Raw genomic sequence first — 27,957 nt, 5'->3', positions numbered from 1 at the left:
TCTCTCTACCATTACCCTAAAACCAGATACAATGATCTCATTTAATTTTTATTAAAATAAAGTCAATTCTTGTGATAACTAAACAAAACAAATCATCTGCAAAAATGTAAGATAAACTCAGTAGCATATTTGTATAAATATCGTTTGGAGTACCCCTTAATAATTTCCATAGCAACAATGACATAATCTTCTTGTCTTATGGCATTTAGTCCAGGAAATTCAGCCTGTGCTCGATAGCATCTAAGTCTGTACTATATCAGTTTTGATTGAAAATGCTGGGGCATTAGAACTATAGGACTCCCATTGATAAGGAGATCTGCAGGAACCACTGTCTTGTTCATGTCTTGTGTAGGAATCACTTTCCATTCCCTAGGGAACATGTGTCACTAACAAAGAAGTATTAAATAATAAAGCAAGATTGTATTTGAAGTAATTACAGTGCAATTTCTAGAATTCATTCTTTTGCTGAAAAGTATTTTTTTACTGTTTTCTGTTACCACACTAAAGATTCCTAAATGACTCACATAGCCAAGTTATCTTTACTCTCACCTCCAAAAATACGTATTAATCTCCTTGTTTTGAAACAAGGAGAAAAAAAGCAGCCAGACAGGAGCTATGGAGCACGGGATGATAAACACAACAGGGCAAAGAAAAGTAGTAGGAGTCCTTAAGTGTCAAAGGCCTATTTTCGTTATCATTGTTTTTGTTACTATAGTGCTTAATAATATCACATTATACTTTTGAAAAATTCAGTATTAGAACTTATTCACTGCCAGCATCTCCTTTTTTGTTTTGTTTTTGATATTTTTTAAATACTTTATTTAAATTCAATTTGCCAATAAGCATCTCCTTTTATTTATTTTTTTTTAAGCATCTCCTTTTATAAAGATAGTCAATGATTTTTTTTTATGATTTTATTTATTTATTCATGAGAGACACAGAGAGAGAGAGAGGCAGAGACACAGGCAGAGGGAGAAGCAGGCTCCATGCAGGGAGCCCGATGTGGGACGGATCCTGGGTCTCCAGGATCACACCCTGGGCTGAAGGCAGCGCTAAACCACTGAGCCACCCTGGCTGCCCAGTCAATGATGTTTTTAAAGTCATCTTTAAACTTTTTTATTAATATATTATTTTTGAAAAGAATTTTTAGTATTCCTGAGATCACAACTGAAAAGCCTCTGTTCTCTTGAGTATTACTGTGAACTTACTCTAATACTTCCATCAGTTAAGTTTTGGCAGTGAATGAAGTTTTCTCACTTTCTTAAGCTACATAATGAATTTTTTTTGTTTTGCTTCCTTTGGAATTAATGATAATGTAAAAAGTATGTTCATTAAGATTTTCTTGGTTCTCTATGTTGCAGTGTGATTGATTTTACTTGGCACAGAGGAGAAAAAACTAGGAGGTAATCAACCATAGAAAGAAAAAAGAATATTAAGACATTGACTCAGTTTCACCAGGCATTTAAAAATACATAAATACAAATTGAACACCAATAAAAAATAAATTTATTATTAAAAAATTAAAAAAAATAAAAATACATAAATACATACAAAAATACATAAAAATACATACACGGTATTATTTCTCTGCATTTAACATCAAACATAGTCTCAAATGATTGATTTTATGTATTCATAACTGATAATTGATAACTGTTTTTAGACCTTTTTTCCTTTAGAGAAGATACGTATTTTGAATCCCAAAGTCAGCTATACAGTTGTTTTTCCTTTATTTAATTAAAATTGGAATTCCTACTTTTGGTCATTTTGTATATCACTACCAACTTTTCTGAATTTCTTTTTAAGTAAGGATGCAACTTTATTGCCTTTATAATATTTACCAGAAAGTATATTTTCTTTCAAAAATAACAGAAACTTTTTAATCAGATTAGTTCATGACATGCTTCCCTATACAGTGTTTTTGGCACTGCAGACCTCCCTCTTCCAGTGTTCATAGAAGATTGTCAGATTTGATTTAAAAAAAAAATGCATTAAGTCATTTATACCCTATCTTCTGAATTCTGTTCTTTTTTTTCCATCAATAGAATGGTTGAGGTCCAACTGGTATTTTACAGAATGGTATTATATTGACAATATAAACAGGAAATTTCTGAGTCTTAAGAAATAAATATCTTGGGGCACCTGGGTGGCTCAGTCAGTTAAGCATCTGCCTTCAGCTCAGGTCATGATCCCAGGGTCCTGGTATCAAACCCCAGAGTCTGGCTCCCTGTTCAGCAGAGTCTGCTTCTCCCTCTCCCTATGCCCCTTCCTACATACCCCCGCTTGTATGTGCTTTCTCTCTCTTAAACAAATAAATAAAATCATTAAAAGAAAAAGAGAAATATCTTTTTAAAAAGAAAAAGAAATATCTTAAGTATATATAAAACACATAATTTATATTTATTCTTCGTATGTTGCTCTCTACATTGGTCTATATTAAATTCTGTCCACTGTATTTCTACCCACAGACCATGTACTGATTCTTGTAAAAAAAAATATTTGTTTTTTACCTATAATGTGTGAGGTTCTCTGTAGGGGCAGGAGATAGAATAGTGAACATTACTGACAAAAACATGTGAGAGAGTGAGTGTGGCACACATATGCCAAAAATACATAGATTCAAATAGGGCTGGAAGCAATTTATGCATGATAAAACTACTGAGGAACTGCAAGACAAGGTGGAACTGTGCCTGTCATATTTGCTGGGACATATGGTGATCATTCCTTTACAGACCAGGGAAAGTGGGGATTAAGATTAGACCTGTGTGGCATTTACATGATTTTCTCTTGGAATATTTTCATTATTCCAAATAACATGAGGAGCTTTGTTTTTTTAAACATGGCATTGTGTTAAACTTCCAGGTACTAATTCTTATTGGTAATTACTCCATTAAATCTTAATTTTGGTCAACACTGAAAAAGAAAATACACTTCCACTAATTTTTTTTTTTAGTAACACCTCTTTTGAGACTTCCATTTCTAGTCACTCATTTTCCTAAGAAACTCAACTATTTTTAGCTCATGTTTTCAAATGTCTTGTCTTTAAATGATAGTTAAATACTCTATTCTAGTTGTACTGAGACTGTTTCTTTTCACTAATCTTATTCTATAATAGCAATTCATTTATTTAAATTTTGTCTTTCCAGTACATCCATTAAAAAATAATACTATCCTTAATTAAGTACCTACTACATGCCACACATTCTACATAATTTGTAATCATCAAACAGTGCTTCATGGTAAACATTAATATACAGATCATGAAATTGAAATTTAATGAGGTTAAGTTTTTCCAGGTACCATAAAGAGGTAGTTCTTTAGAATTCTTTCTCTATACCTTACTTACTTCCTCTCTGTGACACAGTTTATCCTTATCCAGTGTTTTAATTCCAGCTGTAAAAAATTTTTAAATCATGAAATTATAATGCTTTTAAAAGTATATACTTTTAAAAAGTCAATTAAGAAGCAGAATTACTTTTAAAATTATGTGTGGTCTTACAACTTAGAATTATATGTGTTAAATGCAGATGTTAAGTACTGTGACAGAATTATTTCAATATTTCTTATTGAAAACATATTTTAAGTTTTAAATGATATGATGCTATTTGGAAAGTTTAGATATCTTATAAGAACTCTTGCCAAGTTTTCTTTTAACACCACGAATTAATAAGCTTCATAATTAAGGCAGCTGCTTCACACTTCTATTGTTAACCAGTGACATTACATCTGTCTTGCTCCATTGATGCCCTCCTCCTACTTATTGAAGCATTTAGCAGTTTTGGCAACAGGGATTACATGGCATGGAGTAAGTAGTCTAATTAGATATAAGTGAAAATCCTGAGGGAAAAGGACATTTAAAAAGTAATTTAAAGAATCTCTTAATGATGTTGGCACTGAAAGCCCAAGTCTAGAGTAGAAAGTGCCTGCCATCATGGCAAACAAGGATCATGATTTGATATGTTCAGTGAACTTTTAGAAGGTAACCTATTTTAAAACCATAATAGAAATGAAAAGATTTCAAAGTTAGGGAAAATTTATTTGAACAGATTTACGAATATGCTTGCTATAGTACTAATAGCTTTGAAAGAAAACAGAATATGTCCCAAATGTATTCTGTCTCTAGAATCTTCAATAAATTTTTTAAAAAGATATACTCAGTTGTTATGGTTTTTGTGGCTACACAGAAACATGAGATTATATATCAAATATCCAATCTGAAAAGTTGTGAAATTCTTATTTTTTCACAAAGCCTTGGATATTGACTAAAAGTATGGGTTTCATATGTTAATATAAAATAGAACCATTCCAAATTTAGAAAAGTACCAGAGCAATAAGATTTTTATATATCAATAAATTTCCAGGTTTGGCAGTTCTCTGTACTGCTTTCTTTAAAAGCATACAGATTCTTTGCTCTGCCCATATATAGAACATTTTCAATAATAGAGCATTTCTAATGGTTGAATTTTGTCCTGTTTGGGCATAACTACAAATCTTTTGATAGAAAATTGCAAATATATCTTTCTCAAACATGAGATTGGAAGAATAAGCAAATTTGTTTTAAAAAGAGACAAATTTAAAACAAAACAAATAAAAAGGACAAGCCAGATACGAATAGCATCAGTAGGGGACCCAGCATGGAAAATTAAAGAGTTCATTAAAGGAAGAATGAAAGGAAGGAGAGGTTAACTGAGTAACAGTGAACACCACCAACCTCATGGCCTTCCATTTCCAAATAACCTCCTGACAATTGCAGGATCCCATCTGCTACTCTTTATCTTCCTGGTGGGGAAACCTAATGGGATATCTTCCAGGGTTTGTGAGAAGAGCTTCCCTAACCCTCAGGCTGGGGAGCTGCCTGGCATCTTTTAGAGAGGCACAGATGGCAAATGTCTTGAAAAAAAGTTATCTTTCTACTTCTCTTGGTCTCTTTCCCTTGAGACTTTCCCTCTTCTCCAATATTTCTCAGCTTCCTCCTAGCTTTCTGTACATATGAGCTCTCTTCAGCCCAGAGAAAAGTGAAATATTTTCCTGGCAAAAGACCTTGGTCTCAGATGTATCTGTTGTGCTTTAATAGATTATGTCAAGATTTTTAAGCTGATATGTTCTGATAAGCATAAAACGTATTTGTGATGTTACCTGAAATTTGTTCTGTTTAAATTTTTTATTTTTTATTTTTTATTTTTTTTGGCTTCCTGAATAATGTGCCACAGAAAGACAACTGGCAATTATTAGGATTCTAATGGTCTGTGACTAAGTAGAGTGTTAGTTATGAAATGATTTTAAATACCAAAATATGAATAGCTTTGATATTTCCTTATCACCTAGTTTAACTTTCTCATTTTTTTCAAAGAACAAAGACTCATTTTTTCCAAAGATGATACAATCTATATGGAAAAATAATATTAAAAACTCAACTCTCAGGGAAAGGGCAAAGTTGGAATTAGAATTCATATTTCCCAGCAACCTTTTAAATACCTTTTCTCCCTTTACCATTTTATACTCTTCCTTTTGCTCTTCTTGCATCTTATTTTGCCCTTTTATTTAAACTTACAAAGCACAAGGTACATAAAATATACCATTAACCTTCTCAGGCTAAGCTATCTATAAAAAATATTTTTGGCTTGTCAACATTTATAAGATTTGCTAAGTGTTCTATCCAATACTCAGCGTACTTTGGGGAATACCAAGGAAATAGAACACCCATATCTTTTAAGGAGATTTGTCCTAGAGCCCAAAGATGCTAATAAAAACAAGGGATAGTCTTGTGCTGAATACATGTCTCTTGGCTATTGCTTTGTCTCTGCATTAGAAGCATTCAGTCCTACTAATGGCGTTCAGAGCAGAAGAGTTGCAGGCATTGTTCTCCCCAAAAGTCAAGAGTTACCAGCCTGCCCTATGGGAAAGAGGCATGTAAGTTACAGGGGTCATATAAGTATTTGCAGAGGGAGTCTACATTTAGACATTTATTAATTACAAGTATAATCTAAATGGTGTCATATAAATTATGTTTATTAAACTCCAGGGTGGTTTACTTTTCAGCAAACACCTTATCATGAATCATTTGGAAAAGGAAATCATCAATTTAGTTTTGAAAATAATTTATCATTGATATCTCTGCTTATCTTAATGACATCAGATTTCATAGCTATTTAGAATCGCCAATATAGGAGGACCTGGTGGCTCAGTGGGTTAAGCATCCAACTCTTGATTTTGACTCAGGTAATAAGTTCCACACTCAGCATAGGATTCTGCTTGAGACTTTTTCTCTCTCCCTCTCTCTCTGCCCCTCCCCATATGTACATGTGCTCTCCCTCTCTCCAAAATAAATAAATCTATTTTTAATTAAAAGAAAAGAACTATTGATACACATTCAGTCATATTGGGGAAATAAAAATAACATCAAAGATTATGATACTGCTGAAATAAAATCTCTTCCCTAAATTGTAGCCATTTGTCACTTCACTCTATGAGTAAGTAGAGCATTGTTTAAACTTTAAAAATGAGTGGAAAATAAAAGGAAACTTTAACATTGGGTAAAATATTTTAAAATGTAGTTGTTGTATGCCAGAAATTGGTTTCTGCTGAAAATGTTTCTAATTTTATCCCAATAAAGTTAAGTGTTCTAAAATTATTGTTAGGGTCCTATTGGTCCAGCAAATTGAACAGTTCAGAAATCAGTGGTAGCTCCTTCTTAGTTAGTAATGGTGATCAGAAATGTTCCAAAAGGCTCATGTCATGGTTCCTGTCCTAAATATATTCCCAGTACATATAATGCCAAAACATTGTTTAAGCTAAAAATCTATCATCCTGCCTTTTACTCTCACAGAACTACCAAGTAGGTAAATTAAAGTGTGATTATTCCCAATACTTAAAGCCAACTCAATGTATTTCTGCATCACTTCTATATAACAGAGCAAAAGAAAAACTAAACATCCTAATTTCATTTCCTACCCCCAGGTGGTATAAGTGGAGTCTACAATATTACATTATTTTAGAAACATAGAATTTTATAAGGAAAAATAATTATAGACAGACTTGCTACTAAGGGACATAATAGCCTTTTAGATTAACTAATATGCCAGGCTTTTTCTTTTTATGTAATAATGTAGAAAAACAATAGAATCCCCTATGTGCCTAAAAATATATATATTTTTAAAAACTGTTAATACAGTTTAGGATCAAACTTTGGTAAATTCTCTATTGTAAAAAATTCAAATTAAGGTGTATCTTAATATGTATTTAAAAATAAGTCATTATATGTTACCATCTCCCTGGTTTATTAAATAAATATATATTTTTATATTTATATAATATGTATTTATATATTTTATATAATAGTGTAATTATATAAATATTTTTATATTTAATTAAATACTTATATAAAATTATTATATAATATTTATTACATACAGACTGTGCTTCAGGCACAGAGAATATAGCAGCAGACTAGGCTAATGAAGTTCCAGTATTCATGGACCTTATATTCATAGTGGGGCTGGTAAACAAACAAGTAAATAAACATGTAATATAACAAAGTGGATATAAATAAGAATTTTTTAAAACCAGGCAAATGTCTACAGGTAAGTAGAGGAGACTGTTCTAGTTAGGACAGTTAAAACTTTTCTGCAGAGATATCTGAACAGAGAACTGAGAGACATGAAGGACCAACTCATGAGAAAGCCTCTGGGAAGAAAGTCTGGGCAGAAGGAAAAGCATATGCAAAGGCCATGAAGTAGGAATTACTTATCAGGTTCAAAGAATAGCAGGGAAGCCAGTGTGGCTAGAGCAGAACAGGCTTTGGGAGCTGGTATACAGGGGCTAGGTCATCTGTAGTCTTGCTAGGGAGTTTGGATTTTGTCCTAAGTGTTCAGTGAAGCCACTGGAGGAGTTTTGATCAAAAGAGTGATGTGATATTATTTGTTCTGAAAAGACCTCTCTAGTTCCTTAATAGAGAAATGATTGTTACAAAAAGTCAAGATGAGAGAAAATGGCTTGGATACAATGGCCAGAAGTTGAAATGATGAGTAGTAGTTATATTCGGTATGTTTTGAAGATAGAACCAACAGGAATTGATGGATTAATTATAAGTAAACAGAAGAAATAAAGACAATACTAGGTTTTTGTCCTAAACAACTTGATGAAGAGAATACCATTTACTGAGGTGAAGAAGACTAAGCAGAATCTGTGTTTATTTGGGGGCACTGGTAATTGGCATATGGATGGGATTCAAAATTTCAGTCATGTGGTTGGTTGAGATTATCCGGGTAGAATGGGTATTGAAAAGAAGTCTGTGGAGCTAGAGAGTATAATACTAAGTAAAATAAGTCAATAGCAGAGAAAAACAAATACCATATGATCTCAGTCATGTGAAATTTAAGAAACAAAACAAAGGGGAAAAAAGAGACACCAAGAAATAGTCTCTTTAACTATCGAGGACAAACTGACGAAGGCAGGTGGGTAGAGGGATGGGTGAAATAGGTGATGGGAATGAAGGAGTACACTTGTGATGAGCACCAGGATGATGTAGGAAAGTGTTGAATCAGTGTACTGTATGCACGAAACTGAAAACAACACTGTATGTTAACTATACTAGAATTAAAATTAAAAACAAAAAAGAAAAGAGGTCTGAGGATTGAGCTTTGGGAACTTAGCATGTTGAGGTTGAGGAGAAAGAGGAGAAGTTGTGTCAGCAAAGAAAACTGAGAATGAGAGATGACAAGTGGAAGGAAAACTTCCAGGAGAATGTACTGCCCTGGAAGCCATGGGGGGAAGAATATCTCAAGAAGGGGATGGTGATTAATTGAGTTAAAGATTGTTGATTCAGAGAGGATGAAAGCTAAGATTGCTCATTTGACTTGATAAGATTAAGATCCTAGATGTCTTTAATGAGTAGTTTCAGCAGAGTAATAGAAGACAAGATCCTTATTTTATTTGAAAGGACTTAAGAGAGACTGAGTTTTAAGAAAGTAGGGATAGGGGATCCCTGGATGGCTCAGCGGTTTGGTGCCTGCCTTCGGCGTGGTCCTGGAGTCCTGGGATCAAGTCCCACGTCAGGCTCCTTGTGTGGAGCCTGCCTCTCTGTCTGCCTGTGTCTCTGCCTCTCTCTCTCTCTCTCTCTGTGTGTGTGTCTCTCATGAATAAATAAAATCTTTAAAATAAAAAAATTTAAGGAAGTAGGGATAATAGTAATATAGCTAATTCTTACCTGGAGCTGGGGGGGAGTATATAAAAATCAATATCCTTTTTTTAAATTTAAGAAATAGTATATTTATGTGTAGATAAAAATGATCTTATAGTGATGTAAAAAAAAAAGTTACAAGAAAGAGCAAAATTCTTAAGAAGACAAAAGGGAACTAGGAATCAACCCATAAGTGGAAAAATTGGCCTTAGGTAGAGCAAATTAATCCATTGTAACAAGAGAAAAGATAGAGTATTGAAGTATAGATGCAAGGAGGTTAGTAGGTGGTAGGATAATGAGGAAATCCATTTGTGTTTGCTTTAATTTTTTTTAAACTAAGAAGCAAGGTCATCAGCTGAAATTGAGGAGGTGAGGTAAGACCTGTGAATGTGGGCAAAGGCCATTAATAGACTAAGGAGCCATAGTGTGGTAGAGTGAATATGGCATTCGCATTTAGGAAACATGGGTTCAAATCTCAGCATGGCCATTTTAACCTCTTTGTGTAAGTGGCAGGTCATTTAATCCCTTAACCTCAGTTTCCTCATTCATTAAAAAATGTGCAAACATACCTGCCCTACTTACCATCACAGCATTGCTGTGAAGATCTAATAAGGTAAAAGATACATGTTCAAACATATCTGACCTTGATCCAGGTAGATTTTTTTTTTCGTTTGGTGCTATGTTTTAGTTTATGATTCTTACTTGTTTTTGTTTTGCTTTTGTTTTGCATTCAAAACTGTCATACTCTAGATACCTTTACATGTTTTAAGGGTTCAGAACACTTGGTCTCTCTCTATCAGAAGGGCTGGCCTTACTGGATTCACTAAGGAACCTTTTATTTTGTTATTCATATTTAGAGGAATAAAGAAGAATACAGAGTCTTATTTCTCTTATGATCCTGGGTACAGCTTTGCCCTTAATCTACCATATAGTTAGTTTTATCTTTGCTTATTTAAAAGAACATATGGTAACTTCATTTGTGAGATGTTGGTTTCCTTGATGGCAGTGTCATTTTCTGAGTTTGCTCTTGCCCCTACTCCCCTACTCCCTTGGTCCCTCTTCCTTTTTCTCCAGGTTAATATTTTACTAGAAGGCCGTGGCTTTGGGTTTTAGTGTACCACAGGGGAGTGACAAATTCTGTAAAAGTAATGATTCCCCACTGCCACATCATCCTACTTCCAAATAAAAAAAGCACTAGAATTCTTTAATGAGACATTACCCCGGCTTCCAGACCAAGGTCTGTGTTGCTAAGAGTGTTCATCTATTTATAGTTGTTAAAAACCACTTAGTAATTAAAAGAATTCATAAAGTAATTATGACTTGTAATAGTGATTATGGCTGGGTGATTACTCCTTCACTAAGATGCTTTGCAAATGGATTAGCACTTCTTTGAATTAGAAACTTGGGCTTGAAATCTGTGAGGAAGCTATATTAATAAGAAAAATGTTCTTTCTTTTGGGACTAAGCAGAAAGCTGTAAAACAGCCAGGAAGCCATTGGGATCCTGACTGAGAGAAAAATCAGGCAAATCAAATTGGTCATATTATTGGGCATATATTCATCTGGAAAAATTCTCTTCATTCAATTGCAGTTAAAGCTCTGGTCAATTTAATCTAGTTCATTAGTAATGCCAACTCTAAAATGGGCTATGATATTTAATAGTTTCTCTTCCTGAATAAGTAGGCAAATATTACATTATTTAATCTGATATTTGAGGCAGGAGAATCATATTTAAAGTCCAGGTATTTCCAAAATACAGGTTATCAAAAGTAAACATTTTTGATATATAAATACACAAAGCACTACTACATTTTTTTCTAGTGAGGAAATAAATGTCCATTCTTTCTATTACTCTGCATTTTTTAAATCTCTTCTTCCCTTTTCTGCAGTTTCTTCTTTGCCTCCCTTACTGGTTACATTTACTCTTGTCCTTCATTTTCTCTTCTTGGAAGCTTATATATTCTTTATCTGTTACTATCCTACAGATATTCTTAAACACAGATCTTCAGTAGTTCCAGCAAGTATTTATTTAGCACCTACCGTGTTAGGTAAAGAGGACAGTGATAATTAAGATATGGTCCCTGCCTTTAGGAAGGGAATAGCCCTGTGTCTAAGAAGTAATTAATTATAGTTTGATATTAACTATTTGAAAATATAAATTGTGCTAGTATGTCTAGAGTACAATGAAACTCTTGGTTATTTAGAACATGGGCTTCAGAGTCACACATGACTCCACTATTTTCTAAATATGTGATCTTGGGTTAGTTAATCTGTCCAAGTTTGATGCTCCTCTATAAAATAAAGAAGAATAAATAAAATAATGTGTGTAAAGCCTCAACACATTGCCTATCATATGATATAGTCATTCATATCTGTTATTGTTGTTTTCATTAATATTTTGATATAACAAGCACTAGTAGTTGATAGATTATAATTTACATAAATCATATCTACATATGACAAATACCATTAACCTCTTTTACTTGAAAGATGAAAATTACAAGATAAATGCAGGTTCATTATTATGCTTTACAAGATTGTTCTGAGTCTGGCTACAGTGTAGGTTGGAGTTAGAATAGCCTCCAGTCTTCAACTGCTCTTCCCCTTTTGCTCCTCCATGGAGCTCATGCTAGTCCATGTGCCAGGAATACCTCCTTCACCACCTAGGCCAGGGTAGTTTTCACACATTGGTCAAGACTCACTTATTTGTGTAAAGCTCTGACCAAATTAAAAAAAAAATCGTAAAATCATTGGTGAAGGGATGATTTATTCAACAAGTATTGTTGAGCAAATTGTATAACGTTTTGGAAATATATTCAAGTTAGATTCTAATTTCATGGCATATATTAGAATAAATTTCAGTCAAATTAAGGATCAAAGCCAAAAATAATGTTAAAATTTCAAAGACATACAGGGGAAGAAACACAAAAAGCATAAAGGAATTACAGAAATTACAAAAGGAAATGGATTGATTTGCCTACATAAATGTATAAATGTTTGAAGTATTAGTATTTGTTACAATTCTGATCGACAAAAAGAGTAATATATTTTAATTTTTTAATTAAAAAATTGAAAAAGAAAACCATAGTTCCAATGATAAAGTGAAAAGAGGGCATTAAATAATTTACAGAAGAAGAAATTCATTTTAATAGATATTTAAAACATCCTTCAACCCTCTCAGTGATCAAAGAAATATGAATTGGAACAAAAATTAGCAATTTTTTAATCTATTAAATTGTTGGAAATTCAAAAGGGATATTACTCATAATGGGTTGTGGGTTGTGATATTTCCAGCACTAATAGAGTTTTCAGTGGCCCAGTCTTTCTAGAAAGAAATTTGACAATATCTGTCAAATTAAAAAATAAAAAATCCTTAGGAATTTTCTGCTACCTGATGTTGTGATTCCATCTCTCAGAATCTATCCTAAGGAAACAATATGTTGTTGAGATACATGTACACAGATGTTCATCACGGCATTATTTATAATAGCAAAAAAAAAAAAAAGTGGAAAGCTTTTCTAAAAACACCAGAATTGTCTCTTTAAAAATAAATAATTTAGGGATCCCTGGGTGGCTCAGCAGTTTACCGCTGCCTTCAGCCCAGGGCGTGATCCTGGAGTCCTGGGATCGAGTCCCACGTCAGGCTCCCTGCATGGAGCCCACTTCTCCCTCTGCCTGTGTCTCTCCCTCTCTCTCTCTCTCTGTGTCTCTCATGAATAAATAAATAAAATCTTTTAAATAAATAAATAAATAAATAAATAAATAAATAAGGGGATCCCTGGGTGGCTCAGCGGTTTGGCGCCTGCCGTTGGCCCAGGGCACGATCCTGGAGTCCTGGGACCGAGTCCCGAGTCGGGCTCCCTGCATGGAGCCCGCTTCTCCCTCTGCCTGTGTCTCTGCCTCTCTATCTCTCTCTCTGTGTCTATCATGAATGAATAAATAAAATCTTTTAAAAAAAATAAATAATTCATAATCCCTTAACTATAAACTTAAGTTTTTTGAAAGAGATCAGTGGACAAGTGATTTTTGTTTTGATTTGTTTATACATAGCACTGTGTGTACATTCTAGTACTGAGATATTTATGTTTGCCTTGTCGGATGACAGAGGATCACTTACCATCTAGCTGAATAGTTTTTGCCAAGAAAAAGATCTAACTAGTGATTAATAATTCTTAGCAAACTGTAGTCTTCCCACTGTGAGAAAGACTAACATGAATATTTTTATGCTGAGCCATTATACATATGGCAGAAGTCTAGAAGATTTTTTTTCTCCAGTGATGCATTATAAGCTGAATATCTTTTGATTTCTCGGCCCAAAGAAATAGATGTGCCCCATTCTCATGCTTACATGTATTCTAAAAAATTTTGTTGTTACAACCAAATAAAATGCATAGATATGATCTTTATTACAGTAGTAGTATTCATACCATCTGCATTTTATTTTAACATTACATTCTTCTAAAAAAAAAAAGACTCCATTTATTTTACAATGTTTTCCAGCTGACAGTCCAATAGAATATTAAGCATGTCTCAGAAATTTGATTATGTCAGAAAGTTACTCATTTTGCTTAAAAAGAAAACCCACAAAAACAAAAAACTGGGAGGTAAGAGGGATTTACAAGTGTCATGCTCCTCACATACGTAAAATTCGACATGTTCTTATGTTCTGTTCACTACTTTGTTTGTAATTCAGGGGAATAATGCAGTGTGGCAGAAGCATGATGGTCTCTGTTTTAAAGTATTTCAATTGGCAAAAGAGGATTTTCCATATATACAGCTTCAACTTATTAGATTTAGGTCCTTAATGCCATCTTTATAGGTATTTTCTGTTATTTTATTTAACAGTGTCAGCAAATTTGTAAGACAAATGCCAAACAGGTGTCTTCTCCTCTTGTAGAACCATTGACTGAGCCAGCAACGTATTGCTCTTCTGCACTGAAATGCAGAAAGTGGTGTAACCCTGAACGACTTCTTCTGTTTTAATCAGTAAAGGAGGAAGAAAAGTGAGAGAGGAAAGAATCAGTAAGACATTGAAATAACCAATGAAAGCAACTTAAATCAGAGGAAAAGTGATGTGGGTAATACCAGTTCTTAAAAGCAGAGTAAGGTGGTGGTGGTGGCTGTTGTTGTTCACTGGAAATAGGGTGTAATGATTACTTAAAATATCTTTTTAAATAAAATTTCTAAACATATATCATATGGATTTCAAAATTCAAAGAACTTAAATGCTACAAAATACTTTTCGACCTCTGCTGAAAAATTTTTTTCTTTGATGATTGAGAAGACTCATAAAGATCTTTTAGAGTCCTGGAGCCATCATCATAAACATCAGTCACCATTACATTATGGACATGTTCAAGTGCTAGGGAGTTCACTAATAAAGAGCTGATAAGAATCCATTCAAACTTGAAATGCTATTGGTAAACCATAAGCAGTGGTTCTTTCATTTTTGGAGAAGGCAAAAGTCCACAGATATTTGTTACATCAATGTGTCAGTAAAGTAAAGCTAAGTGAAATTAAAGGCCACAGATCCTTTATGTAACACTTGCTTAGAAACTGATTAAACAGGCTTACTTTTTGAAACAAGTAGTTGGTGGCTATATTTGAGAACCTGGAAATGTGTATATGAGTAAAATAATGTCATGCTGTACTCTAGAAGCTTAATTTCAAGTTAATTGCCCCATATGAATAGCAAATTTAAAAGCTTATTCTTGCCATTTGCGACAATGTAGCTGGACCTAGAGGACATCATGCTAAGTGAAATAAGTCAGACAGAAAGACAAATACCATATGATTTCACTATTTATGGAATCTAAAAAATAAAATAAAACAGAAACAAACTCATAGAGGAAGTGAGCTGTTGGTTAATAGAGGGAGGAAGAGTTAGGAGGTCAGGCAAAATAGGTGAAGGGGATTAAGTGGTACAAACTTCCAGTTATAAAATAAAGAAGTCATGGGGATGTAACATATAGCATTGGGAATATAGTCAATAATATTGTAATAACTTTGTATGGTGACAGATGGTAGCTAGACTTACCATGGGGATCATTTCATAATGTATGAAAATATCAAATCACTATGATGTACATCTGAGACTAATAGGATATTGTATGTCAATTATACTTCAATTAAGAAAAAGAGCTATACTTTATACCCTCTGAACATGTTCTTTGTTTTCCAATGTTTAAAGCACCAGGAAATGCAAACTAAATTGAGGAATTCGGTTAATTTAGCTTACAGTATGTGATTGCCTATTATTGAAGAGATAGGAAGATAAAGAGAGATACAAATACAAATATATATACATATATATGTATTCCTATAAGATATTATGGGGTTTGAATATGACTTTAGCCATAAGAATGCTTGTTTGCTTTCTCTTGATTCACACAGAGCAGATGGATGCTTGACTGCCTGCTAATCCACAGCTGGAATGGTTTCAGCAGTTTCCACGTTGCTGGGTTAGAGTGGCTTTTCTAGTGGACTGAGAGGGCAGCAAAAGAGGGATATCATTATTCATCAGTATCCCAGTGGGAGCGCTGCCAGCAGAGATTAATTTTTTCTGTTATGCTTGTAAAACAAGCTCAGGTGGAGTCTCTAATCCTCAGGGCACGGGTGGCAGATCAAGGAAGATGCTACAAAGCTAGTTAATTTTCTGATTCTGGGGGAAACAGAAGCTCTGTTAGATGTATAAATACATGATTGCAAATTTAAGTAGCTCAAATCCAAATGGGATCTTCCCAGACATCTGGTACTGAAAATTTCTATTTTTCTTTGTTACCTTTAAATATAACTTCTTAAAAGTTTGCCCCGGAGCCAAAATATTGGTAACTCTAAATATGAGAAAGTAATTCACTGTATGAGTTAATAACAAAACGTTTAATTTTTACAAACATGAACAAAAGGAAAGCTTTCTACCTAAACAGGCTCAAACTTAGATGCCTACAGTACCTACTCAAATATATTATTAGGAAGATATAACATTAGCTATCTGATTAGCAAGGTTGTTTGTTTTGTTTTTTTGTATATTCAGGCTGTTTTTCAGTGGTTTATTTTTATTCTCCCAATTTATAATTGCCATGTGACACCTGTTTCCTGTATCTTATTGTGTGATGCATCCATATGTTTATATTTTTGAGCAGTTCATGTAGGCTTCAAACTAAAGTTAAGTGACTTTTAAAATAAACATGACAGAACTAATGCATTCATTAACTGTTTTAGGATTATCTTTAAAAACTGTTTACTAAGTTCACTACAAAAAGTAATAACTTGATTCAGGCACATGACATTTTCTTTTTGATTAATGGATAACATTTTGTGCCCAAAATAATGGTACTTTTTTTTTGTTTGGACATTTGCTTTTGTTTTGAGAAAATGACAGGAAATTTTTCGAAGCCAAGTCAGAAGACTAAATTTGTTCATGAAGTCAGGCAGTATGACTTTTGGTAGTAAAATTGGTTATAACTACAAGATAAGTGTACTTCCTGAAGCCTTTCTGCCAATAATACCAAAAGAAGACTTTCAAAATGTTTTGAGTGATCCAAGCCCTGTTAAAATGAATTTATAAGCTCTCATTGTGTTTATTTTGAAGAGCAAGACATATGATCTGGGATATTAAAATCAGACCCTCCTGTGATGTTAGTCACCTTTCATACACCTTTCTTTTGGCTAAGCTTTGGATTTTTATTAATAACAAGTCTAAATCTTGTTCTTCTACCAAGAGCATCTTGTAAGCTAAGCAAAGATAAACATTTTAAAGTGCTAAGTAGAAATCAAAAACTAACACTTCATAGAAGATTCTCCTACGAAATGGAAGATTAGTAGTGAGAATGAGGAAGGCTTTCCAATTATGAGGAAATAGCCAGAGGTTATAATATGGAATAGGGTAAACAAGTCTCACATAGGGACTAGAGAACTAAGGAGTCAGAATGAAGTCTACAACTATTTGTTAAATAATTTTTGAAATAGTAATGACTGCTAATAAATGTAATCTTAAACTTGCACCACACAAGACAGCTCTTGTTGTCAGTTACCTGTCCCACTCAGAAGGAAAGTCAGATATCTTTAAGTATGGTATCTAGCCTAAATAGGACATGAAAAAAAACACAAATCTGTAGTCTCTTAATTTTTTAAGTTTTTATTTAAATCCAGTTAATGTACAGTATAATATTAGTTTTAGGTGTACAATACAGCACTTTTCTATAGCACCACTCCACAAGTGCACTCTTTAATCTTCATCAACTATTTCCCCCATCCTCCTCCCAAATACCTCCTCTCTGGTAACAATCAGTTTGTTCTCTATAGTTAAGAATCTGTTTCTTGATTTCTCTCTCTCTCTCTCTCTCTCTCTCTCTTTCTTAAATTCTACTTATAAAACCCTATGGTATTTGTCTTTCTCTGACTGATTTATTTTGCTTACCATAATACTCAGTAGCACCATCCATGTTGCAGATGACAAGATTTCATTCTTTTTTATGGATGAGTTATATATAGAGAGAGAGAGGGACACACACACACACCCTACATTTTCTTTATCCGTTCATCAGTCAGTGGACACTTGGGCTCTTTCCAAAATGTAGCTATTGTAGATAATGCTGCTATGAACATTGGGGTGCATGTAGTCTCTTAATTTTATGTGTCCACCATGACTTACTCAGACTTGTCTTTTTCAAATAGGCCTTGCAAACATTTGATTCTCTATAGGAAAATTGTTTCAAGAGCCAAATAGAAGTTAGTTGTTGGATCACTCCTTAATTTTAAGCAATACATTTCCAAAGCAAAATAAATTAGAATATATATATCTGAATTTTTCTGAAATTTTAAGGATATCTACATTTTTCTTCCTAATGTAGACTTTTCTTCATAACAGAATAGTTTATGTGTACTCTGACATATGCAAGCTACCATTTCTGTTAGTTTCCCCCTGAGAACCTAGATTTTTGCATTTCAAATAAATCAGAAGCTGCCTTAGGATATTTAAATAAAGTTTAGAGTAGAAACTTTCTACTTAAGTGAATAAAAGCAATAAAACCTAATGCATTTTGGAAAATATCCTGAGCTGTCTCTCCATATTGCCATCCAGTCAATTTGGCTGACTCTCAGTATGGCTGATTGCTCTCCATACTATGGTACAGGTGTCCCATTTTCCGAAGTCTGGACTTCAGAGATGAGTTTGTTGATTTGACATCTAGGAATAGAATTTCTAAAACGTTAGAAGGCTTTCTGTATAAGCACTGACCTATTTTACAAGTTTTATAGTATTATGTTACGTTCTTTATTGTTTTTAATTTACTAATACTGGTAGACTATCCTGAGGAACAACCATTTATAAAAAATTAAAGTTTACATTTGTATTAATAATGCTGTCCAGATAGAATTCTAAAATACATTTGAAAATATCCACCATATATTCAAATATGCAAATTTATATACCCCACTGTACCTTGAAATTCAGAATTTTACCAGTGGTGTCATATTCTCCCTCTTGGAAAACTGTTAAGACTTTCAGGTCGTTGAAACAGATTTAGCAGAGCATTTTCATACAAATGTATAGAATTACTCACCTGGCTTGTACATTAGGAGTTTTTAAATTCTATATTTTTTTTAAGATATAGAATTCAAATCTAATTGGGAGCTTTGTTACATTACTGCAGTAAATAAGTTTAGAAGATTCAAAAAAGAAGCAGTACTAGAGAACTGAGAATACTGGTCCCTAGAAGAAGCTACTTAAATGAATCTACTTAAAAGGAAGTCTAATATTTTATACTAAGTGAAGAGAAGAAAGAAGAAAGTTTTATTGAAGATTTTGCCTTAAAAATTAAAAAAACTGTAAAGACAAGTTCTTTTACTTTTACTTTTATATTCAACAAAATTATTTGAACTTTTATTTCAGTTATTTGCTAACTTTGAAAAGCTGAAACAAGTTGATTTTGTGATGATTTTTTGAAGGAACATAGTTTTTCTAACATAATTATATGGACCAAGGTATAATGCCTTGTAATTTGGGTTTAACTTTTAGTACATAAATATAAGGAAAATAATTTTTCCTGAGATATACTTAGGACATCAGTTTTTACAATACCTGTCTCAGTACTTTGATATTTAAAACATTTGCTTCTGAGCACTTACAGTGTCATCATTCTTACTTATTTTTCTTTTTCAATTGTTCATCAGTCTAACTCGCCTGACTCTCATTTGCCAATGGATTTGTATGTTATTCAAGCATCACCTTCATTGATTGATGAATTAATGCATCTTTTCCAAGATGTTTAGTTTCACTTTGCAATCATTTTTCTGTTGTTTTACATTGTATTGTTGAATTAATTTTGTACAATTAGACTGACAATGTTGTTGACTAATGACAAGGGATACATCTTCCTTGTTTTACAATAGGGTTACATCCTCATAAACCAATCGTAAGTTGAAAATATCCTAAGTCAAAAATGCATTTAGTATCTCTAGGAACCATAGCTTAGCCTAGCCTACCTTAAATGTGCTCAGAACACTAGCATTAGCCTACAGTTGGGCAGAATCATCTAACACAAAGCCTATTTTATAATAAAGTATTAAACATCTCATGTAGTTTGTGGAATACTGTATTAAAAGTGAAAAACAGAATAGATGTATGGGCACGTAAAATGATTCTTGGTGTACCATTTGTTTACTTCATGATCTCATGGCTAACTAAATCATCTCAATGTACATCTATCCTGAAAAGTAGGACCTTTCTGTTAACAAGTGATCTGCTCCAACTCCTCAGAAATAGTTCAAACTCCAGATGGTAGGCAGAACTCATTTTTCTTTTCTTTTTTTTTTTAATTTTTATTTAAATATTAGTCAATTAACATACAGTGAAATACTGGTTTCAGAAGTAGAATTCAGTGATTTATCACTTATATGCAATGCCCAGTGCTAATCGCAAGTGCCCTCTTTAATGCCCATCACCCATCTAGCCATCACCCACCCACCTCCTTCCATCAACCCTCAGTTTGTTCTCTTTCATTAAGAGTCTCTTATGGTTTGTTTCCCTCGTTTCCCCCACAACTTCCCATATTTTCATCTGTTTGCTTCTTAAATTCCACATGGCAGAAATCATATATTGGTCTTTCTTTGACTGACTTATTTCATTTAGCATAATACACTCTAGTTCTATCCATCTCATTCAAATGGCAAGATTTCATTCTTTTTGACAGCTAAGTAATATTCCATTGTGCATATATATGTATGTATATATGTATACATTCACACATACCACATCTTTATCCATTCATCAGTCAAGGGACATTCAGGCTCTCTCCATAGTTTGGCTATTATTGATAATGCTGTTATAAACATTGGGGTGCAATGTTTATAATCTATAAACATTATAATTTATAAATATCTGTCTTTGGATAGATACCTTATAGTACAATTGCTGGGTTGTAAGGTAGTTCTATTTTTAACTTTTGAGGAACCTCCATACTGTTCTCCAGAGTGGCTGTACCACTTTGCATTCCCACCAAAAGTTCAAGAGGGTTCCCCCTTTCTCTGCATCCTTGCCAACATCTATTGCTTCTTGTGTTGTTAATTTTAGCCATTCTAGGTGTGAAGTGGTATCTAATCATGGTTTTAATTTATATTTCCCTGATGATGAATGATGTTGAGCATCTTTTAATGTGTCTGTTAGTCATCTGGGTGTCTTCTTTGGAAAAGTGTCTATTCATATCTTCTGCCTATTTCTTAACTGGATTATTTGTTTTTTGGGTGTTACATTTGATAAGTTCCTTTTTTTTTTTTTTTTTTTAAGTAGGCTTCACACCCAGTGTAGAGTCCAACACAGGGCTTGAACTCAAGAACCTGAGATCAAGACCTGAGCTGAGATCAAGTCAGATGCTTAACTGACTGAGCCACCTAGGCACCCCTTGATAAATTCTTTATAGATTTTGGATATTAACTCTTTATCAGATATGTCTTTTGCACATATCTTCTTCCATTCTGTAGGCTGCCTTTTAGTTTTGCTGATTGTTTCCTTTGTTGTGCAAGAGCTTTTTACTTTGATAAAGTCCCAATAGTTCATTTTTGCTTTTGTTTCCCTTCCCTCTGGCAACATGTCAAATATGTTGCTACAGCCAAAGTCGAAGAGGTTGCTGCCTATGTTGTCCTCTAGGATTTTGATGGTTTCCTGTCTCACATTAAGGTCTTTCGTCCATTTTTTATTTACTTTTGTGTATGATATAAGACAGTGGTCCAGTTTCATTCTTCTGCTTGTCACTGTCCAGTTTTCCCAATGCTATTTGTTAAAGAGACTACCTTTTTTCCATTTTCTCAAAGGTTGGTTGACCATATAGGCAGCACCCATTTTCACTCAAAATAAAAAATGCCTACGATCTACCAAGTACTGTGCTATATATATCTTATCTCATTTTCTTCTCAAAATATAACAGAACCCTTTAGAGTAGATATTATCCTGTTTTGTAGAGAAATTTGAGGCTCTCAAACTTTAAGAAAGTCTACAAGAACATGTCGCAGAAGCAGGATTCACCCCAGTTCTGATTCCAAAATTGGGGTACTTTCAAGAACACCTTATTGTCCCTGTAAGGGGAATAGGAGGAAATACTAAATAATTCATCTCTTTTCTCAAAAGTGGCATCTTTTAGATGTGTAGTTTATATTTTGGTTTATTGTAGTAATGTAAAGCTGTAGAAGACTGGATAGCAGTTGAGAAGTGCAGCAGACCCTTTCTATAGGGGAACCCATTTAACACTTAGAGCGTTATTCTCTTTTTACAAAGTCTCCAAAAGTTGTCCTAAGGGCATACAGCAAATGGAGAACACCTATTCAAGAAAATCTTCTAAATCTCAGTAAAAAGAGTGAAAGGTTGTGGATTTGAGCTTCACTATTCATGTCCCTGCCACAGCGCAAGATATGACAGAAGTTTTGTTGAAGGCATTTGCAGTCAAAAAGATGGTTTTGCCTCTCCATTCTAAGCTATATTTTCATCTCCAATGGGCAGGCAATTGGCAACTCTCAGCTTCTCTCCCATACCACCACCACCAAATGTGTACTGCAGAAACTCTTTTTCAAGCAATTTTGGCCAAGAGGGATAATCTGTTTTTTTCTCCACCCAGCCCAGACTGGTTAGAAGCTGTACCTCAGACATGGCAAACCAAAAATAGGAGACTGATCACTCCTGTCTAGTTCACATATAGGGTACAGGTTCCATGCCGAGAGAGCCAAACTGAGAAGACCGGGGACATAGTTTCATTGGACAGATGATAGAGCATTCTTAGAGCACCAATGTACTCTGAAAGAAGTGGGCCACTAAGCCCACCCACAACTCTTCTCTGTATAGTAGCACATAAGTTCTGCCTAGAAGAAGAAGAACCAGAAGAAAGAATTCCACTCACTTTATTTGAAACAAAATGTAGGGTAGTTCATGCTTAAGAACATTAATATAACAAACATATGAATTATTATGCTCTTCTTTATTCTGTAAACCTCTATAACAAAATGAAGTTATTATAAAGTAATAACTTACAATATGGTTTTTAGTTTACAACCTATATAGATGTAACATGTATAAGAATAATAGTAATAAAAAGAGAGAAGGAGAAAATAGAACTATATAGGAATAATTTCTTGGCATCTCATTGTTATTTAGTACAAATCCAGAAGGGATTTTAATAAGATAAGATGCGTATTTTAAACCCTAGAGCAGGTACTAAGAAAATAAAATACAGAGTGTACAAAATCATTAGAGGAATTAAAATGTTACACTAGAAAATACTTACGTAATGTAAAAGAAGGCAGTAAAAGAGGAAGAGAGGAACAAGAAAGACATGACAAATAAAAAGAAAGATGGTGGATATAATCCAACCATATCAATAATAATATTATATATGAATGGAGTAAATAATACAATAAAAAAGCAGAGGTTATCAAACTGAACAAAATAACAAGATGCAACTACATGCTATCTACTGGAAACATACCTTACAATTAAAAATACAAATAGGTTAAAAATAAAAAGATAGAAAAGATACACCATGCAAACAGTAACCATAAAAAGGCTGGACTGTAGTATACTAATGTTAGTGGTTATACCAATATCAGACAAAAAAAAGAGTTTAAAACAAAAAAAAAATCAGTAGACACAAAAGGGAGCATTTTATAATAAACTTTATTATTATAATTTCTCATGATAATGTTATAAGAAAAGACTCAATTCAGAACTTCAAAATTCATTCTGTGAGGCTAGCATTACCAAAACCAAAAACACTACAGAAAAGAAAACTATAAATCAATATCTCTGATGAACATAGATGCAAAAATTCACAACATAATATTAGCAAACTTAATCCAACAATATGTTTTAGAAATAATTCATGACAATCAAGTGGTATTTATTCCTGGGATGCAAGGATGATTCAATATTTGCAAATCAGTCAACATGACACTTCACATTAACAAAGGAAAGAATAAAAGATCATGTCTATAAATGCAGAAAAAGCATTTGACAAAGTACAACATTCTTTTTAAAATTTTTTTTATTTATTTATTCATGAGAGACACAGAGAGAGAGAGGCAGAGACATAGGAGAGAGAGGAGAAGCAGGCTCCATGCAGAGAGCCCGACACAGGACTCAATCCCAGGACTCCAGGATCACACCCTGAGCCAAAGACAGATGCTCAACCACTGAGCCACCCACCCAGGCATCCCAAAGTACAACATTCTTGATAAAAATTCTCAATAAAGTAGGTTTAGAGAGAACATAATTAGCATAGTAAAAGCCATGTAAAAAAAAAAAAAAGCATAGCAAACATCACAGTGGTGAAAAACAAAGCTTTTCTTGTTTTTCAAGAAAACATCAAAAAACAAGGATGTCCACTGCCACTAATTTACTCAGCATAGTCTTAGCTGCAGCAATCAGATGAGAAAAAGAAATAAAATTTATCTATCAGGAAGGAATAAAACTTTCACTATTTGCAGATGACATGGTACTATATGTAGAAAATCATAAAGACTCAACCAAAAAACTACTAGAACTGATAAACGAACTCAGTAAAGTTGGAGGACATATTAATGCCCAGAACTCTGTTGCATTTCTATACATTAATAATGAAGTACTAGAGAAATTAAGAAAATCTCATTTACAGTTGCACCAAAAATAACAAAAACTCTAGGAATTAATTTAACCAAGGATGTGAAAGACCTGTCCTCTGAAAACTGGAAAACGTTGATGAAAGAAATTGAAGACGACACAAATGGAAAAATATTCTGTGCTCATAGATTGAACCAATATTGTTAAAATGTCCATAGCAATCTGCAGATTTAATGCAATGCCTATCAAAGTACCAACAACATTTTTCACAGAAGTAGAACAAATAATCCTAAAATTTGTATGAAACCACCAAAGGCCTCAAATAGCCAAAGCAGTCTTGAGAAAGAAGTACAAAGCTGGAGGGTATCACAATCCCAGATTTCAAGATATATTACCAAGCTGTTGTAATTAAAACAGCATGATACTGGCATAAAAGTAGGCACACAGATAAACAGAATAGAGAACCCAGAAATAAACCTATGCTTACAGTCAGTCTACAACAAAGGAGGCAAGAATATGCAGTGGGGAAAAGACAATCTCTTTGACAAATGGTTCTGGGAAAACCAGACCACTTCCTGACATGATACACAGAAATAAATTCAAAATGATTTAAAGAGCTAAATGTGAGATCTAAAACCATAAAATTCCTAGAAGAAAACATACTCCATAATTTCTTTGACATCAGCTATGGAAACATTTTTTTATGTATGTCTCCTCCTCAGTCAAGGGGCAAAGCAAAAACAAACTATTGGGGCTATACCAAAATAAAAAGCTTTTGCACAGAGAAGGAAACCATCAACAAAATGACAAGGCAACCTGCTGAATGGGAGGAGATACTTCCTAATGTTATATCTGAAAAGAAGTTAATATACAAAATATGTAAGGAGCTTACAACTCAGCACCTAAAAAGTAAATAATCAATTAAAAATGGACAGAAAACCTGAATAAACATTTTTCCAAAAAAAAACAAAACAAAACAAAAACAAATGGCCAACAGAAACATGACAAAACACTCAACCTCACTAATCATCAGAAAAATGCAAATCAAAACCACAATGAGATATCACCTTTCACCTGTCAGAATAGCTATAATCAAAAAGATAAGATATAATAAGAAATAGCAAGGATGTGGACAAAAAAGAAACCTCATGCACACTGTTGATGGAAATGCAAACTGGTGTAGCCATTGTGGAAAACAGTATAGACATCCCTCAAAAACTTAAAAATAGAATTACCATGTGATCCAATAATTCCAGTACTGGGTATTTACCCAAAGAAAATGAAAACACTAATTTGAACCCCTACATTTATCACAGCATTCATTACAATATCCAAGATACTGAAGCAACCCAAATGTCCACTGATAGATGAATGGATGAAGAAGATGTGGTATATATTCCATTGTGTGTATATATTATGTATACACAGGCACACGATGGAATATTACTCAGCCACAAAAAATATCTGAGATCTTGCCATTTGCAAGAAAATCTCATTTACAGTTGCACCAAAAATAACAAAAACTCTAGGAATTAATTTAACCAAGGATGTGAAAGACCTGTCCTAGGATGTGTTAGACCTAGAGGTGTAATGTTAAGTGAAATAAGTCAGAGACAAATACTGTATGATTTCATTCATGTGGAATTTAGGAAACAAAATTAACAAACAAAAGAACAGACTCTTACATATAAAGAACAAACTGGTGTTTGCCAGAGGGGAGATTAGTGGAGGGCCAGGATGGATCAAATAGAAAAAGGGGATTAAGGATACACTTATCATGAAGAGCATTGAATAATATATGGAATTGTTGAATCACTCTGCACCAAACCAATATAACACTGTTAATTATACTTCAATAAAGAGTCAATTCACCAGGAGATAGAGCAATTAAAAACATGTCAAAAATCAATGTCTCATACAGCAAAAGCTGGCAGAATTAAAGAGAGAAATAGTTCAACAATAATAGATGGAGACTTCAAAGCTGAACTTTTAATAATGGTAGAACAACTAAATTAAGAATACAGGAGATATGAATACTATAAACCAACTAAACCTAATAATATTCCACTCAACAATAGCAAAATAAATACATATTCTTCTCTCGTGCACTCTAACATTCTTTTAAATAGACCATCTAATGGTCCTTAAAACAAACCTCAGTAAATTTAGAAGGATTGAAATCGTAAAAACTGCTCTCTGACCACAGTGGAATCAAAGTATAAATCAATAACTAAAGGAAATTTAGGAAATTTACAAATGTAGAAAGTAAACAACACACTTCTAAATAACCAGTGGGTCAAAGAAAAAATCACAACAAAAATTAGAAAATACATTCAGATGAATGAAAAGAAAAATACACTATATCAGTATTTATGAGATGGAACTAAAGGATTTTTTGGAAATTCATAATTGTTAATGCCTATATTAAGGAAAATCTCAAATTAATAACCTAACCTTCTGGTTGAAAAAGAGAAAAGCAAGCAGAAGGAAACAGAATAAAAATTAGCGTTGAAATCAAAAGGGCAATAAGAAAACAGGAAAAGAATCAATAAAACCAAAAGCTGGTTGGTTCTTTGCAATGGTCTACAAAATTGACAAATCTTTAGCTAAACTAATAAAATAGGATATTCAAGTCACCACAAATGTATAAGGGAATGTTATAAATAACTGCATGCCAAACAATTATATAACATTGGTGAAATTGACAATTCCAAAAAAGACACAAACTATCAAAATTGACCCAAGAAGGAATACACACACACACACACACACACAACAAGGAAAGAATTTGAATTATTAATTTTAAAACCTCTCACTAAAAAAAGGCCAGGCAGAGATGTGAATTCTACCAGATGTTCTAAGAGTTATTACCAATCTTATACTATTTCTTTCAAAAATATAAGAGCAAGAACACCTCTCAACTCTTTCTATAAGGTCGGTGTTACCCTTACACCAAAACCAGATGAGGACATCACAAGAAAAGTACAGACTAATGTTCCTTGTGAATGAATACAAAATTCCTCAACACAATGCAATCCAAATCTAGCAGCAAGTAAGAGGATTATACACCACCATGACCCAGTGGAATCTATCCTGGGAACGCAGAGTTGATTTAACTTCCAAAAGGCAATTAATGTAATTCACCTATTAATAGGAAAAAAAAGGCACAAATCACATCATCATCTCAATAAACACAGGAAAAATTTTATCAAAATCCAACACCCTTTCATGATGAACACATGACCTCAATAAGGTAAGTAGAGAACTTTCTCAATCTGACAAAACACTTAGAAAAAAACCCACAACTAGCATCATGTTAAATGATGAAAAACTGGATACTTTCTCTCCAGGGTCAGGAACAAAGCAAATTATGTCCATTCTAACCATTTATATTCAACATTGTACCAGAGACTCAAACTAGGGCAACTAGGAAGAAAAAATATTAAAGGCATCCAATTTGGAAGAAAAGTAAAATTATTTTTATTTGCAGATGAAATGACCTTCTATATAGAAAAGCCTAAGAATTTATCAAAGTACTATTAGAGTTAAAAAGCAAGCTTAGCAAGGTTTCAGGATTCAAGATCAATATACAAAAATCATTTGTATAGATATACACTAGAAATGAACAATATGGAATAAGTTTAACCAAGGAATAAGTTTAACAGTTGAACGCTGTTGAAGGAAACTGAAGATCTAAATAA

At 33.4% G+C, this 27,957-nt stretch overlaps 1 protein-coding gene across 7 annotated transcripts in view; it reads left to right on the top strand.

Moving 5' to 3' along the window:
* ASCC3 (activating signal cointegrator 1 complex subunit 3) overlaps nt 1-27,957 on the top strand; it is a 335,684-nt gene that overhangs the window by 266,290 nt on the left and 41,437 nt on the right. The window contains exon 37 of one of the 7 annotated variants that reach the window (XM_025444820.3): nt 14,075-14,222. The exons of the other annotated variants lie outside the window; for them this stretch is intronic. Within the exon in view, the coding sequence (XP_025300605.1) occupies nt 14,075-14,083 (9 nt within the window). The 3' untranslated portion in view covers nt 14,084-14,222. Of the gene's footprint in view, nt 1-14,074; nt 14,223-27,957 lie in introns of those variants that run through there. 7 annotated transcript variants of the gene reach the window in all.

Source organism: Canis lupus, chromosome 12, assembly GCF_003254725.2.
Source record: "Canis lupus dingo isolate Sandy chromosome 12, ASM325472v2, whole genome shotgun sequence".
NCBI classification, from domain to species: domain Eukaryota; kingdom Metazoa; phylum Chordata; class Mammalia; order Carnivora; family Canidae; genus Canis; species Canis lupus.
The sequence above is the reverse complement of the archived record's forward strand: the minus strand, read 5'-3'. Positions and strand labels throughout refer to the sequence as shown.